Source organism: Oreochromis aureus, linkage group 10 (assembly GCF_013358895.1).
Source record: "Oreochromis aureus strain Israel breed Guangdong linkage group 10, ZZ_aureus, whole genome shotgun sequence".
NCBI lineage: Eukaryota > Metazoa > Chordata > Actinopteri > Cichliformes > Cichlidae > Oreochromis > Oreochromis aureus.
The window spans coordinates 34806302-34822805 of record NC_052951.1 but is presented as its reverse complement, the minus strand read 5'-3'; the positions used below and the strand labels follow the sequence as shown (position 1 = coordinate 34822805).

Genomic DNA, 16504 nt, shown 5'->3' with positions numbered 1-16504 from the left:
TGACACAGATTATAAACCAAATGAAAGTGATAACAGATTCCAGTCCTGGATAGAGAGTGGGCTAACAACATTCCATTCCTTCACACATAAAGGGACACTACAGAGTTTCCAGTCTTTACAAATAAGAAATGGCTTAAGACAAGTAGATTTCTTCAGGTTTCTTCAAATGAGGGATTATTTTAACAAACATTGCAATATCCCAAACCCAAATACGGTTGAGTCTGAAATTTTTAAAATAGTTAAATTAGCATATGATAGTTCTTTGAGAAAGGCAATCTCCAAACTATATGATGTGCTTCTTCAAGCAAGGAAGGACACTACTCAAAATGTTAAGATTAAATGGGAATTGGAATCGGGGATGGGTATAACAAATGAGAACTGGGAGAGGATTTGTAACTTTCATTGGTACTCAACAAGTTCTTTATCTTGGAGAGACCACTGTTGGAAGAACATTATTAGATTTTTTAAAACCCCTCATCAAATTAAATATAAAAATGGGACAGCGGAATGCTGGAGAAGATGTGGATCAGAAGAAGCACATCATTATCATATTTTTTGGGACTGCCCCAACTTAAAAAATTACTGGCTGGGAATTCACAAAACTTTGTGTGAGGTTTTTAAGATAAAATTTGACATCAATTTTGTAAATTTGTACTTGGGTTTGGTCGCTGGCTCGGTCTGGGGAGGGGATACAAAACTTTTACAAGCGCTATTAGCGGCCAGCAAAAAATCAATAACCAGAAAGTGGTTAAATCCAACTCCGCCAACACTTGAGGATTGGTTTAATGTGGTCTTCGAAATATTTAAAATGGAAAGACTGACATTCTTTTTAAAAATTCGAAAAGACAAATTTTACAAAATATGGAATGAATGGATTAGTTTTGTGTCCCCCACCCGCCCTAAATTTAGATAAGACCGGCCCTGAATTGGTGTATCTCCCATGTATCGTACAATGTTAGGTTGACCCTCAACTTCATAATAGGTACCTAATGTAGTCTTTGTAAATAAGGTAAACATGCTGCATTATGTAACACACTGTCAAACCACCGAGTTTATTTTATTTTTTATTTATTGTTATTTATTTCTTTTTTGTTGGTGTTATTTGATTGTAAAACAAAAGGACTAAGAAAGAGGTGTTTTCTTTTTCTTTTTTTGTTGTTGTTTCTTTGTTTGCTTGTCTGTTTTTGTTTTGTTTGATTGAATGGTGTCGATGCACCTTACTGTGATAATTTTTTTTTTCCTTTTTCTTTAATAAAAATATAATTTAAAAAAAAAAGAAAAAAAAAAGTAATGTGTGCCTTTCTGTTGTTTTGTATATATTTCTGCTCTCTTACTATTTTTATTTTATACTGGCACAGTTGGTGTGGAGAAACCATAATTTCATTGTACATGTAAAATGTCAATAAAGTTCTCTTCTATTATTCTATGTTTCATTCAGTGGTGCACTGACCTTTTACTCTGAGCCATGGGGAAAACAGAAGAATTATCAAAGGATCTGCAGGTGAAGACAGTTGAACTTTATAAAAACAGCAAAAGGATATAAAAAATATCCACGGAATTGAGAATGCTAATCATCAATGTCCAAACTCTAATTAAGAAGTGAAAAATGACAGATTCATTCAACACCAGCTGATTCAACAACTTCAGCTGATTAAAGATGCACAATAAGGAAAAAATAGGCTGCATGGTTGAGTCTTAAGAAGAAAGTTATGACTATATATGTCACAAAACAGCCCGTTTACAATAAGCCAACAGCACAGAGAAACTTCTTCTAAAATGAAGCTTCTGCAGAGGTCCTCTCAGTCTCCTGACCTCAGCATCATTGAGCCACTCTGAGGAGATCTCAGAGCTGCAGCCCCAGACAGACCCAGAAATGATGTCAACTGGACGAAGTTTTACCAAGAAGAATGGGCAGCTTTAGCATCTGAGACAATAAAGTGCCCTGAACACAAATACCATAAAATGCTGTCATTAATATGAAGGAGGCGATACATGGTATTAAGAACCACAAAACACAATAGTTTGATAATGAAGCTTCACACAGACAGAAAAGTTTTATATAATTATTCATGTTCTCTGAGGAATAATAATGGATTGCATTTATATAGCGCTTTTCTAGGCACCCAATCCCCAAGGAGGCCCTGCCAGGGTGGATCAGGCCCTGGAGTGTGTCACTGGTTTATGTTAACTCGTTATTTCTCTTCTTCTTTCTGCTGGTTAGTTTCCTACAGTTTATTTTCTATCTATTCACTGCAACTGAGAAATGCTTAGCTCTTTAGCATTTATGGAGCCTCACTTCTTCAAAGGGACAGAAAAGGTGACAGAGAGAAGTAAGACAAAAGGGACAAGATCAGAAAGATAGGAGAGAGCTATATTCCAGAAACAGACGAATGTTATCATATGTATATTACTGTATATTTAACCTTTCAATATCACAGTATTGTCTGTACGCAGCTATTGAGAGACGTTACTTTGCAGACGCTCATATGGATCCTGCTGCTATCTGAGCTGCAGTCGGGTTTAACTTCATTAACACTTGAACCTGTAGCAGAAGTGGAAACAGTGAAATAGAGGAGATGACAGGAGTTTGGTGGTTTTGCAGGGGGAAGTGTGTGTCCTCTTTCTTTCTCTGTGTGATGTTTATCAGTGCTGGTGCTGAAATGTGGAAGCTGATGTTTAGAGTATTTCCTGTGTGAGGGCGTTCAGGCTTTGTCCCATTTGCATGGGCAGTGTAAGGGCGTGACAGTCGGACACCCTGGACTGTGGGGGCGTGGTCTGAATATAAGCCTGGTGATCAGAGATCACTCACACAGGAAGCATCAGCCTCCACCTGATCATGCAGACACAAAGAAACAGGAGAGGATATATACAACACTTCATAAACTGTAAGCATCTGTGGCTGAATGAGCTGAAAAAGCTCGCTCATGACTTGAAGAACCCGTATCTCCTAAAACAAAACGTCCCTGAATACCCCCGACCCGAGTTTCACGTGTCTCACCTGAAACACGACACAGAGCGAGGGGCTTTATGTTGGATCAGGACAGACGGCGGCTTCAAGGATCCTCACAGAGGCTTCAGGGATCCACACAAATGGTCCCTGGTGTGGTGGAGTCTGGCTGTGGGGCCCGAGGAGATCCAGGCGGCCGAGACGAGGCTCCTGGAGAAGACCTACCCAAACCGGACGGAGGAGCAGGCTGCGAAGCAGCAGAGCTTCCTGTGGAGATTTGCCTCCTCTCCGGCCTTCAGTGAGAAGTCCAGGTATGGATCGTACCGCTTCACCTTCCCCCTGCAGGACGTGCTGACCGCCTACAGCAAGCAGGTACGTTTACATTTACAGAGGTGGGAATTTTTTTCTTCCTGACGATACAAACATTAGTCAAAAGTCAACAACTCTTTATCCATAATAAAAAAACTAATGAATCCATCTCAACAGACTGAAAGAGACACAACAGTCTGAGTTTGTGTCAAAGCTACACACTAAAAATAATAAACACCGTGTGACCAGGAAGCTTTTCTCTCTGTGTGTTATCAGTACATCATGTACATTACCTCAGGTGTGAGACAGGTGTGAGTCTCCCACTGAAAGACCTTTTGTTGTGTCCAGTTTTGCTTCGGAGCTCCGCCCATCATGAGAGTGTTCAGGACCTGCCTGTTCAAAAAGAAAGTGCAGTACTCTGTGTTGGTCCACAGCCCAGCCAATCGCGAGCTCTTCTCAGAGTTTCCATTACTTCCTGGTAATGACCCGAACGCTGTCTGCGCGTACAGAGACGGGCGCTTCATCTGGCGGTCGGAGGCCATGTGTGAGACGCACAGGTAAGAAACACAGAGATAAACATCACACTCACAGACAAAGGAAGAGGGTCGACTCTATGTGACTTTGAGTTATTGTCTGTGCTCATGCTGAGCAGCAGGGAAGAATACCTGGGCTTCTTGGAGACTCTGGGATGGTAGGAACATTTGGATATAGGAGACAGGGAGGAACAGCCTGATCTGAACCAGAGTGCTGTTGGTTTTTCACATAACAAACATCATGTTACAGGATAAGGTTGCTCCATAATGCACTTGTACCAGGGCACGCTGTCAAAGGTCAGTGATCAGCTTTGTTGTCATACATCTGATCTGAGGCCATCCAGGTCGGTCCAGAGGTTTTTGGACCATGACACTATTTGTAGTTTTTCCTCTGTAATTTTAATTCCAACAATCAAGATGTGACTGAAGTGCACACTTTCAGTTTTAACTAAAGGGGTTTCACAAAAGTACAAAGCACAAAAATGTGTTAAGAGTTACAGTCACTGACCTGAGTCAGAGAAATCATGTGCCTCATTCACAGGTGATGGGAAGGTGGAGGATGGGGTTGGGGGTGCATCCTCAGTAATGTGTACCAGACCTTTGTGATAAAGAGAGAGCTAAATCTGAAGGCAAATACATTCAATCTATATTCCAGCCTTCAAATATCATGAGCGTGCTGCCACTATAACTATGGGTAAGCTGATAGGTGGAGAAGTCTTTGCAAAGACAATTACCAAATTTTAAAAAGTTTCCTCCTGACATCCAGTCAGCTGATCTTTTCCAATATTTTTATGTATATATTTAAGTATATTTAAGACTTTTACTGTCTGCTTTACATGGAGTCAGATAATACTGCCACACTGATACCGTCTGTTTGTCTTTGGCCTTCCTCTCAGGTACGAGCTGATCCACAGACCTGATGCAAGCCAGATGGACTCTCTGGAGCTGTTTGGACAGCCTGAGTTTTATCTTTGGGATAATGTTGCCGTCGCCCTGCATGTGGAGAACGGACAGGTGGTTATGAGATATTCTGGCTGTAAATAACAATTAAATTAAAAAATTAAACAACAAACTAACCCCCTCTGTGAATTGCAGATTTATTGTTGTGGAGGGGTTTGCTTGTCCCAGTGATCCCAGGGGCCTTGTTGTCGGGGTGCTGGGCAGTGGCCAGCACACACTGGCAAACTGATCCCAGCTACTGAGACTCCTCCAGGGGACTGGTTCCTGAGCCAGTCTCCTGGAGAAGGGCTGGACTTTGTCTCAGTCTGGAGTTTCCCTTGTTGAGAGGCGGCAGGCTGGGGTGGATATCTTAGTATCCCCTAGTTTTCCCTGGTGGACAAGAGGGTTTGTTCCCTGCCTTTCAGGTCGGGGAATAGGTTCTGACTGTCATCTATGCCTATGCGCCGAACGTCAGTTCAGAGTAACCGGCCTTCCCTGAGTCCATGAGTGGGGTGCTTCAGGGTGCTCCACCTGGGGGCTCTGTCGTCTTACTGGGAGAATTCAACACTAATGCGGGCAACAACACTGAGACCTGGAAGGGCGTGATTGGGAGGAATGGTCTGCCAGATCTGAACCAGAGCCGGACTCCTGTGTGAACCAGTTTGTCCGTAACAAACACTGTTTTCGAACGTAAGGGTGTCCGTAAGTGCACATGGCACTAGGACACCCCATACGATAGGTCGATGATCAATTTTGTAATTGTATCATCAGATCTGCGGCCGTATGTTCTGGACATTTGGGTGAAGAAAGATGGTGAGCTTTCAACTGATCACCACCTGGAGGGGAATTGGATCAGGTGGCAGGGGACGATGGTGGACAGACCTGGTGCACCTGAACGTAAAATGAGGGTTCGCTGGGAACGCCTGACAGAGGCCCCCGTCTGCGAGATCTTCAACTCCCATTTCCAGCAGACCTTCAATGGCAGCCTGGGGACATTGGGTTTGACCATGTTCAGCACCTCCATTGCTGAAGCTGCTGCACTGAGCTGCGGCTGCAAGGTCGTTGGTGCCTGTCGTGGTGGTAACCCCCAAACCAGATGCAGGACACTGGAGTGCTGCTGATTTGACTGAGGATATTGTTGGGTAGTGGAAGGAATAGACCAAGGACCTCCTTAATCCCACTGACAAGTCTTCCATAAAGGAAGCAGAGTCTGGAGACCTTGGGAGTGACTAGTCCATCACCGGGGTGAGGTCACTGAGATAATTAAACAACTCCTTGGTGGCAGGGCCCTTGGTGTGGATGAAGTTCGCCCTGAGTTTCTGAAGGCTTTGGATGTTGCAGGGCTGTCTTGGTTGATATGCCTCTACAATGTTGTGTGGAGATCAGGGACAATACCTCTGGACTGGCAGACTGGGATGGTGGTTCCCATCTTCAAGAAGAGGGACTGGAGGGGACTGGAGGGTGTGCTCCAACTATAGGGGGATTGGTAGGTGAGGAGTTTGACCATCTGTGAGGGGCTCAAAGTAGAGCCATTACTCCTCCACATTGAAAGGAGCCAGTTAAGGTAGTTTGGCCATGTAACAAGGAAGCCTCCTGGGTGCCCTACTGAGGCGTTCCAGGCATGTTCCACTGGGAGGGGGTCCTGGGACAGACCCAGGACACACTGGAGAGATATCTCTTCGCTGGCCTGGGAACACCTTTGAGGTGGTGGCTGCTGCCTCCATAACCCAGCCTCAGATAAGTGGAAGAAGATGAATGGATGGAACAAACTCACAGGCTTATGTGTGTCTGATAGTTTAGCTCATAACTAATCTTTGTAGTCTCTAAGCTTTATTGTTCACTCTCTCTTTTCTTTTTCTTTTTCAGGTACTGAAGTTTGATTCTGACCAACTGAGAGAGAACCTGAAATTCTGTGAGCCAGACAGACCCACAATCACACCCAACTTCTATTTTGATCATTTTGAAAATGCTAAAATCTTGGTTAACCAATTGTGGCCTGACTCAGACTCCCTGCTGGAGGAGGAGCCTTCACTCGAGCTCAGTTTCAAAGGTAACTAATCCATAACTGAAACCAGCATTTCCTTTATCGGACTGGGTGAAGATGCCAGGTTTATGCTTTGATACTAAACTTTATTCCATAGTTTTTTTTAAACTAAAAATCACAAAACCAGTTTGTTTATAGGACAAGCTCATGGTTCAGATGAAGCATTACACAGATAGCTGCTAATCAGTACCATCCAGAGAAAATTGTGGAATTTGACTAAAGCTCTTAGTCAGACTTGTTGGACGGTCTGTTATTACAGTAACCTCAGAGCAGCCATGTTATTGGTCAGGTGATGTCATTAAAAATGCTCCAAAAGGGTCCAACAGCACAAACAAGGTCCAGAGGTCCAGTTCAGGTGAAGCTAGCAGACAGCTAGCAGCTACAACCACCTGTGTCACCATCCACCTGTCAGTCACATGGGCCACGCCCCTAGTAATGCAGACTTTAGTCCTTAATACAATTTAAAAAGCTGTTATGAAGGTAGAAATGATTTACACAGGCCAAACAGTTTGTGTATCAAGCCGTAAACATGTTTAATTCCGGACGTTAGAGGAACTGCAGGTTTTAGCTTCAAACACTGGCTTCGGTTTGGGAATGAAGACCACGTCTGTCTCTGACATATTCTCCTCTTTCTCTGCAGCGCTCTTTCTTTCCATGAGAAAACCAAAGAGGATTAAAGACTTTACTGAAGTTTGAAGCCTGCCTGCAGTGAGACGACGCCTCCAGTTTAAACTCTGTTTGTTTGCTGTTCTGTATTTTAGACCAACCAAGCGTATTGTTTGATAGCGATGTGGTCACAGCTTTAGAAAAGGCGCATTCATGGGGTTTGAACCTATGAAATCATACTTTGTTGTGTTGTTTTAACCTTTGGTGAGATAAGAAAGGTACGCTCCTTTCTCAGAGTGGGTGGAGCATCACAGTGCTGCACCTGAAACCACAGCAGAGGTCGGTGGTGTCGGTGTGACGGGTGGATTTATGTGACGTGTTCATGTACCCAAAGTTTAATGTGAGATATTTCTGTATTTTGCATTGACAAAGTGAAAGCTGTTTTTGTTTTGTATCTGAAACACAAAGATGACTTTATTCATTTATTCACGCTTTGATCCAAACAGGTTTAAACCTGATTTTTGTAAAGAACACGCTCTTCTCTGTGGAGACGCTGACCAGAAATAAGTCAGCCTGTTGGGTAAACCCTTCAACATTTCACCTGTACAAAAATTACATTGATGTTACCACACGTCATTCTGCTGTATAAATATCATTAATCAATAAATGTTTGAATATAAATGATCAATAACTGCAGTTCAGTTTATTGAGAAATGACTTTTTGCCATGAAAAGGCAAAGATGAGTGAATGGCCAAGGTTAGGGCCAGAGATGGGCAGTAACGCGTTGCAAGTAACGCATTACTGTAATCCGATTACTTTTTTCAAGTAACTTGACCAACACTGGTTAGGACACGTTTTTAAAAAAGTGGGAGAAAAATCATCAGAAATATCAGAAAAGGTTTTAATGCGACATTTAGTGAGTTACATTACATAAAACATGAATCTGAAATTCATTTGACTCTATGGTTCAGTCATAAGCTTTCATTTTCCCACATTTCTTTGCGGTTCATGGTTATATCCTGTGTAAATGCATGACTGTATCTTCCTCTGCCTGTCACTGCATGTGCTACAGTGTTTCCTCCTCTTACTTCAGTAGAAACACAGTGACTTCTCTCTTTGTCATTCGTAACAACAGTACTAACGTCATCAGGAGTGACTCGTGCTGTTTTTGTTTTTCCATCGGATGGAAAACCATCAGAGTAAAACTGTCACATATTCACTGTTTGTCTTGATGCATGCTCAATGATCCAGGTTAGGAAATCCTAAAAAGCTGATTCTGTTCATCTGGATGTCGCGTTTCAATCAGTGGTTGTTGATCAATCATCATAACAATTTGCATATTAATGATCATAAACTGACCTCACAGCCCATTGTTCATTCAGTGGGCTGGTTTCAGTCATTATGCAAATTTCCTGTTTGTAAGGTTGAAACCTGCAGTCAGCTGAGACTGAAGAAGTCACCTGATGATGATGAAATGTTTCTCCCACTGAATCTTTTTTTATTCTTTTGGGATATTCACTGTTTCTTCTTCAGATTTTTATTCGTTGTCACAGATTAGAGGAAACGGATCGTCTTCAGGTTCATAGCAGACGTGTTTCACTGTTAGATGAACTAATCATCTCTGCAATAATTAAAATATTAGTTAGTTAAGGCTCTGATATGATCTGCTCAACAGCCAAGAAAACTGCTGAAGTGCTGCTGCACCATCAATAGTGTTTGAGTTTTTAACAGCAGGGGGCGCTGCTGATCTAAAAACCCACCCCATGAGCTCTTAGCTGGGTGAACCAGTAGGTGAATCTTCCCAAAGTGCTGCGACTGTCCCTGTGTAGTTCTCAGTGATCACAGACGAGGATTTCAGAACCTCTGAGCTTTTAGGTGGTCGTAGGAGGCTCAGACGTGTTCTTTGGACTTCTTGGGAAGAATTACAAGGTTCTTAAGGAGGTTTTGGTACCCTCATTCAGGTTCAGGGATTGCTTGAGGTGCTTGTTAGTGTTCAAAGAAGGATTCAGAGATCAGGTCTATCAGGTTTCGTTGGTACCTGAGGTTGTAGGAGTGCCTACATGTGTCACTTGTCTTTGCTGGGACTTGTTGGGAAGAATAAAAAGTTCTGGTAGAGGTTTTGGTGCTGCCATTGAGGTTCTTGGATAAGAATGTGATCACTTACATTAGGTTGGTACTTGAAGTTCTGGGAGTGCTTACATGTGCTCTCTTTACCCCTCTGTGGCTTTGTCAAGGTCATTGATATCACCGAGGTCTTTCTTGTGTACTTACAAAGTCCTAGTAGACGTAGGATGACCTTAAAGGACCAGTTGGTAGGTTAATTTGGCACTTGAGATGGTTGTGGGAGTGCAGTCATACGTCCTCTTTGTCCCTGTTGTGATTCAATCACTACTTGAGGAGGATCACATGGTTACTGAGGAGGTTTTGCCACTTCAAACTATCCAAACCTCCTCCTGTACATCCTCTCTGGGCTTGTTAGTGTCCTTAGAGAGTCCCAGGACACTAGGAAGGAGCAGTGAAGTGTTTCCAAGCAGAGAACCTCGTCCGCAGATGTGGAGGTTCTGACCTTCATCCCAGCTGCAAACTGAACATCATCAGTGTTCATCTGTAAAGTCTGTTGGTGAGGTGGTTCACCTCCTGACTGATGGCTCGCTAAGCGACTCCAAGTCAACCTGATGATGTCACAGTGAATATGTCCGCTTTTGACGTGAGTCAGTGAACTCTGCAGAGACGTGGGACAGATTATTATCACCATGATGATGAACCCTTTCACTGGGCTCAGAGGCGCCTCCTGCAGCAGAGGCTTAAAAATATGAAATGTAAATGAGCCAAAGGCGAGTTAATCATCAGCAGGTAGACGGAGAATGTTACGGCTGCGGCCATATGACCACTGTGTGCTGTCTTGTTCTGTCTCTCTACTGTGTTTTAGACTCTTTGCAGGTCCATCCTCTAATGAAGAGTAGCGAGCGGCTGATTGGCCCGTGGAACACGTGCCCACGTTCAAAAGCCGCTCTGACAGCTCCGGGGAGAGAGAGAGAGAGAAGCGAGCGAGCGGTTTGACAGCCGACGCGGTCCTGGCCCTGGTTTCCAGCTTATACCTTTTGTTGTGTATTTGTGTGAGCGTGTTCGGTGAGAACAGCTCCTAGTGTGTTAACTTAGTGCTTAGGCACTTATAGGCTGAAGCAGAAGGGGTGAGACGCCTTTTTCTTTGGAACAGTTTTCTCCTGTTTTCCGGGTTAGGGAGCGAGGGTTAGTATTGTCATTTGTTTGTTTTATTTCTTTCATAGGGTTTAGTTAGTTTTCTCTGGTGGGATTTAGTTGGTTTTGTTTATTGTTTTGGCCTGGGTTCACCCTGGAGCTATGCTTCATCACCTTTAATAAAATCACTTTTTTTACTCACAACTGGTTTTGGATGTTTGGCTTGGGAACCAGGGCGGGTATCTGTCTCTCTCTCTTCCAACCTTTATGTGCGTCTCCACCCACCTAGACTGGGGGCGTAACAGAGAATAAATGAGGTTCACACTGGATGAAGCTCAGCAGGTGTTGCTGTGATTTGACAGTGAAATGAGCCTCAGTCAGCTTCCTGAAAAATCCTAAAATAAACCAGTTTATTAGGAACAGCAGAGCCAGGAAGCAGCAAATGCAGAGTGCATGAAGTCGACGGGTCGAAGTTTAATGTGCTCATGAAAAGTGTGCAAAATGTCCCGGGAACAATAGTTTAGCACTTTTCTCATTAGATTGAGTTTCTTTCTGTTCCCGGTGTTTCCAGTGTTTGTGCTTTTATTGTTTTAGAGATTTTATTGTTTAGAATCTTTATTTTCAGCTTCTGTTAAGCTACCACAAACAAGCTACCACAAACAAACAGGTAACAGCTGACAGGAAGCCACACCCACAGGCGCCATGTTAACGCTGCTACCTGTGACACAACCAAAGCGGTCACGTGACTTCCTGACAGCAACAACAGGACTGCTGAGCAGCTGGAACCCTCCATCAGACCAGAACAGACTGACGTTAGAGAGGAAACATGGACCTGTCCTACTTTACAGACCATTAAATTTAAACTGAGCTCATAGTTTTATTAAAATGTTTCAGTTTCACAGTTTAAATATTTAATACGTTTCGATATTGTCAATAAAATAGTAAATACGTTTTATTTGTTCAGTGCTTTTCAGTTTCTTTTTAAGAAATCAGTAGTGTCACAGATCTTCGCTCCAGTGGAAACCAGTTCAACAGCTTTGGGGCCACAACCTCGAAACCACAGTCGCCTTTGGTCTTTAACCTGGACCGAGGTGCAGCACGGAGCAGCAGACCTCAGGGATCTCCAGGGCTCTGACAGTTTATGAGCTCTGAAAATCTTTGCAGTCTGTTGTTATGACATTTCACATTTTGGGATATGAGTCGTTTCCATCATTAGAACTAAACTGTGGACAGCAGGGGGCGCTGCAGAGACAAAACATGCTGTGTGAATCACTGATGCAAAGAAGGAGGTACCTTGAGAGTTTGGGTGACAGTGTCTGCCCATCATACTGGGAACACTGGTGATTCACTGGAGTCACGAGGCTCACACTGATGTTTGGGCCGTGAGTCACGGTCCAATCAAACCTTCTCACCGATTCAAAAAGGAAAAGAAGAAGTGGCATGCTGATGTCATCAACTTCTTCTTCTGCTGATTCGAGTCTCTTTGCTTTACTTTTAGTAAGTGTGAAGTTAAATATAAAGACGGTAAAATGCTGACAGGCTGCAACCCTGTCTGACCCACTGGGATTTAACGTTTCTGCTCAGCAGCGCCCCCTGTGGCCTCAAAAATATTGGCAAGTCAAGTTTAATGTGAAGATAAAGTCTGATGAGACGGACGGATCATCTCATTTGTTCTCTCTGCTGAAGTTTGGCCCATTTCTCCTTCAGTGTGATGGCGTTTGTCTCAGTGGGACAGTTTGACCCTCGTCCTCCATCTTTGCTAACATGTTTACGTGAACCTAACCACAGCTCTGTAGCCATCCTGACCTCACAAACACACACCGCTGGTAAATCTGCTTTTCATGGACACTTGGATACCAAACTTTACTGACACAGCTGGACATCAGTTCATTGGAGCTGCAGAAATACGGACTGTAACCACAGACTGTAGATAATGATGGAAGTAGCTTCTAGGTCAGAGAGCCTTAATCTCTGACCTCAGTTTATTATTGTAGAGTGTCTACCTTACAATATAAAGTACCTTGAGTTACTGCTGTTGTGATTTAATAAATAAAAGTGAATTGAACTTCTGTGATGAGTTTATGGTCTCAGTTGCTGCTTTATCAGCTACAAACATGTTGATCCAGACGCTCTACAGAGGAGTGGCTTTGGCCTGAAGAGAAACAAACTGCAGGATCACATCTTAAAGCTTCGACAGGAAGAGGAAGTGGCTCCCTGCGTATGAAGAGACGCTCCAGAGGAAAAGACGACATCCTGAAAGAGCTCAGCCTCTTTAACCTTTTGTTGTCTCTAACACACTTTCTGATGTCCTGTGAGCAGAGTGCAGACGGATGTGAGCATCTTTTAGTCAGAGCTGGAGTCTCCGATGACTGAAACGTCCACAAATGTCCACACGCTCCGAGGACGTGACTTTGAGCTCAGTGACGGTGTTGGTCCCTTCATAAGTCGGTCCTGTCCGATGGACTCATGGAATCCTCCTTCATCCACAGCATCTTCAAATATTTTAATTTATCTGGATCTTTCAGTTCGCTGTTCTCTGTTACACTGCCGCTATTTTAAACATGGCAACCACAACTTTACTCTTCAGTTTAAGTCACCACGTCCAGCCGATCTCCTATGAGTTTATTGAGCCATGAAATTTCAAATATATTTAAATTATTCTGAAAGCTGCTTTAACTTACACACATTAATTATGCTGCTTTAGCTAAACAATAAATCTAATTTGTAGTGAACTATTTTATGCTATTAATTTCCAACCTTTTCCTCTAGTTGTTAGTAACGTTTCCCAATTTTTCATTTTGATCTGAACTTTATCAAACTCCAGTTTTACATATTTTCAGACAGTAATTGTAAATGCGATCAATACGTTTAGTTCATAATTAAATGCTTCTTAATATCTTTCTAGTGATTTTCTTTTCTATTTCTCTGTAATTCTACTGTAATTCATACTGTTAGCTAACAAGTTTGTTAATGTTAGCAAACGATTTCTGACATTTTCCTTGTAAATCAGCTAGCTGTTCACTTTTTTAGCATCTAACTACTTTATTTGTTTATCCAAACTTTATGTTTAGTGATCACTTTCAAGTGGAAACAAATTTTTTTTTAGCTTAGCTTAGCCTAGTTTTAGCTATCGTGTTACAGTTAGCTATTTTAGCGTTTATGTTTAGCTAACAGTTTGATTTGTTTATTAACTGTTATCCACACTTTGGTGAGCAATTTCAAACATTTTCTGAGTAATACTTCTAAATTTAAATAACTGATGTATTATTTGTGTTTTTCTATGTACCTATTGTTTATCTTGTTGGATTTCTTCTCCTTTCCTTAAATTGTCATTTAGGCAGCTGCTTTTGTCAATTAGTGCTATATGAAGTTAAGTTAGCGAAGACCCCAATAATAAAGACTCATCACTTAGTGCAGTTCAGATTTAAAGCAGCAGGATTCGATCAGTGTGTCATAAATTAGTGTTCAATGATGCAGAGACACTGCAGGAAAATAAAAGTCTGGTTTGGTTGGACATCAGAGATGATTATATTTCGTGTGTAAACATTTATTTACCCTGGTAACCTGAATATTAGGTGTACTCATTGTTTCCCTGAACCTGTGTGCTGAGTTTTGGACTCGGTGTGTTTGTGATTTGTTTATTCTGTGATCAGTCGCTATAACAGTCCTTTCATCGTTTGAGGAAGTTGTTTGTCCCGGGCCATTCATTAACTTCACTTCCCCTGAATTCATTTACCTGAACAACAACAAGCCGGCTTCACATGACGACGGCGGAGACGCCGTCATGGAGCTAAAATCGACTTTTACCATCACAGCTGAGCTGCACGTTTAAAGTTAGCATTAGGGGAAGTTAAAGAGCAGAAGTATTGTAAAAGACTAACTAATAACCAGAACAGGCATCGCTGACAGCCGTGTTTCCTTTGTGCTGGTTCTACCATCTGGTTTTATCCACGGTTTTTACGTTTTGATTCTGAACCTTTGAGGCTGATGTTGATCGAGTTCACTGGAAACAGCCTCTGAATAAATGATGAGGATGGAGAGGAAACCCTCAGCTGTGCAGGGAGTGATGGGAAATCTTCCTCATCGTCAAACAGAGACGTTCCAACATGCTTTGCTCACTTTTCCTCTCTTTTATGATTTAAGGTGACCTCAGGACTGCTGGCCTGGATAAAGACACCAGCAGCATTAAAAAAAAGCTCCTTCTGTCATCATTAAGGTGAAAGGTCACCTCATTTTTAAGAAAACACAGCAGCCGACATACTGCAGGAAGCACAGTTAGATAAAATACAGTAAATTAAATCATCGAGAGAGACAACCATCACATTTGTGTCTGAATTCAGAGAAACTGTTTGTCTTCATACTTTTGTCACATTTCTGTTTTCATATTAAACATTATAATAATGAGGTTGTGTATCTGTATGACACTTTTTTCTACTTTTGAATCTGTGTGATGTCACATGGGTGGGGCTTCTTCATCAGCAAAGAAGCCCCACCCACTGTGAGGAAATCAATCAGTTATGACTAGGGATGGGTATTGTTTAGGTTTTATCCGATACCGGTGCCAAACCGGTACTTTTGAAACGGTGCCGGTGCTTAAACGGTGCTCAAACCGGTGCTTAAAGAATGGAGAACACAAAATTGGTCCAAAAACCTCTCATGTTCAGCTGTTTTTTTGTAAAAAGATAACAATGTTAGCCTTTTCTGCAGCTATAGGGCATATATGGTCTCACTCTTGGCTGGAAGCAGTGCTTAAACAATGGAAAAAACACAAACTTTGTCCAAAAACCTCTCATGTTTAACTGTTTTCCACTTTTTCTTTGGTCATTTTAGCCTTTTTGGCCAGGGTGAAGGGAGTATCTGCCATCAAACAAGAAGACAGCCGCATGTAACTACGACGGTGTTTGCTAGTTCACCTTACATGCATTAATGTAATAACGTGGTTAGCGTACTCAACGTAAATTACACACGAACAACATGAAGCTACTCACGCAGAGAAGAACAGCTGCTGCTGCCATCATCATCCTCATCATTTCTGCTACGCTGACAGGGCTAGGGGCCAGGACTCTCCTCTTCAGGTTTTTGGGGGATGTTGCTAACTCCGGGTCCACTAACAGGCACCACACCCGCAGTAGATGTGCACGGTGTGAGGTCTCGCAGCAAGCTATCAAACACGGCGCATTTCTCGGCTTTAAAAAAACCGCTATGCGTCGCCAGGTGTTTCATCAGATTTGAGGTGTTACCTCCTTTGACAGTATCACAGTATCAGCTTAAAGCACTTGTTGCAGGCTGCTGAGTTTGCATCATTTGCTGTGAAGTACAGCCAGACTTTTGACTGCTTCGCCTTGGGCATTTTTAATCTGTAGCTCTGCTCTAAAAGAACGTACGTACCTGGCCCCGCCTACTATCCTCGGAAACGTAAAATGATTGGCTAGAATTGGCTCAGGAAAAAAAAAGCACCTAAATGTGCGCTGCTTTTCGGTCTGGTTACTACCGTTTATGTCAGAACACACCGGTACCCATCCCTAGTTATGAGTATAAAATAGGAGGAGCTCTAAGAGTTTAGAGGCCTGGTATGAGCTAAAGAAGGATTATTATGAACTTTGAATGATGCACAGCTGCTCTTTGTTTAAACATCTCTGACTTGTGAAAGCTGCCTCACAGATCACATTTCACACAACCTGTGTGTGTGTGTGTGTGTGTGTGTGTGTGCAGTCACAGTAAATTCTCAGTATCAATAACAGGATTATATTTAACTTCCTCTTTCTATGCAGATCAGCTCGGCGCTCCACCAGAGCAGCTTCCTGTCAGACCCGCCCGTCAGCCTCAGACCATCTTCACGCTGTTTTTCAGCCTTTGTTTGAGCTCTTGTTGTCACAGCGCCCGTTAAAGCAGCTCCTGTTTGCTGCGATGTGCACGAAGCTGTTATT

At 42.7% G+C, this 16504-nt stretch overlaps 1 protein-coding gene across 1 annotated transcript; it reads left to right on the top strand.

The window, feature by feature from the left end:
- Positions 1 to 2521: 2521 nt before the first annotated feature.
- Positions 2522 to 8015, top strand: LOC120442139. The gene is made up of 5 exons (XM_039617898.1): positions 2522 to 3319; positions 3605 to 3813; positions 4686 to 4803; positions 6595 to 6778; positions 7413 to 8015. Exons 1-5 carry the CDS (start codon positions 2837 to 2839, stop codon positions 7466 to 7468), a joined length of 1050 nt encoding a protein of 349 aa, XP_039473832.1. The 5' UTR covers positions 2522 to 2836; the 3' UTR covers positions 7469 to 8015.
- Positions 8016 to 16504: the final 8489 nt, after the last annotated feature.

Bases quoted from the DNA above. Each gene is read 5' to 3' on its own strand.
- LOC120442139 (XM_039617898.1), top strand. From the start codon at position 2,837: ATGCAGACACAAAGAAACAGGAGAGGATATATACAACACTTCATAAAC. The intron at 3,814-4,685 runs GTAAGAAACACA...CCTTCCTCTCAG, and splicing joins GCCATGTGTGAGACGCACAG to GTACGAGCTGATCCACAGAC. The intron at 6,779-7,412 runs GTAACTAATCCA...CTTTCTCTGCAG, and splicing joins ACTCGAGCTCAGTTTCAAAG to CGCTCTTTCTTTCCATGAGA.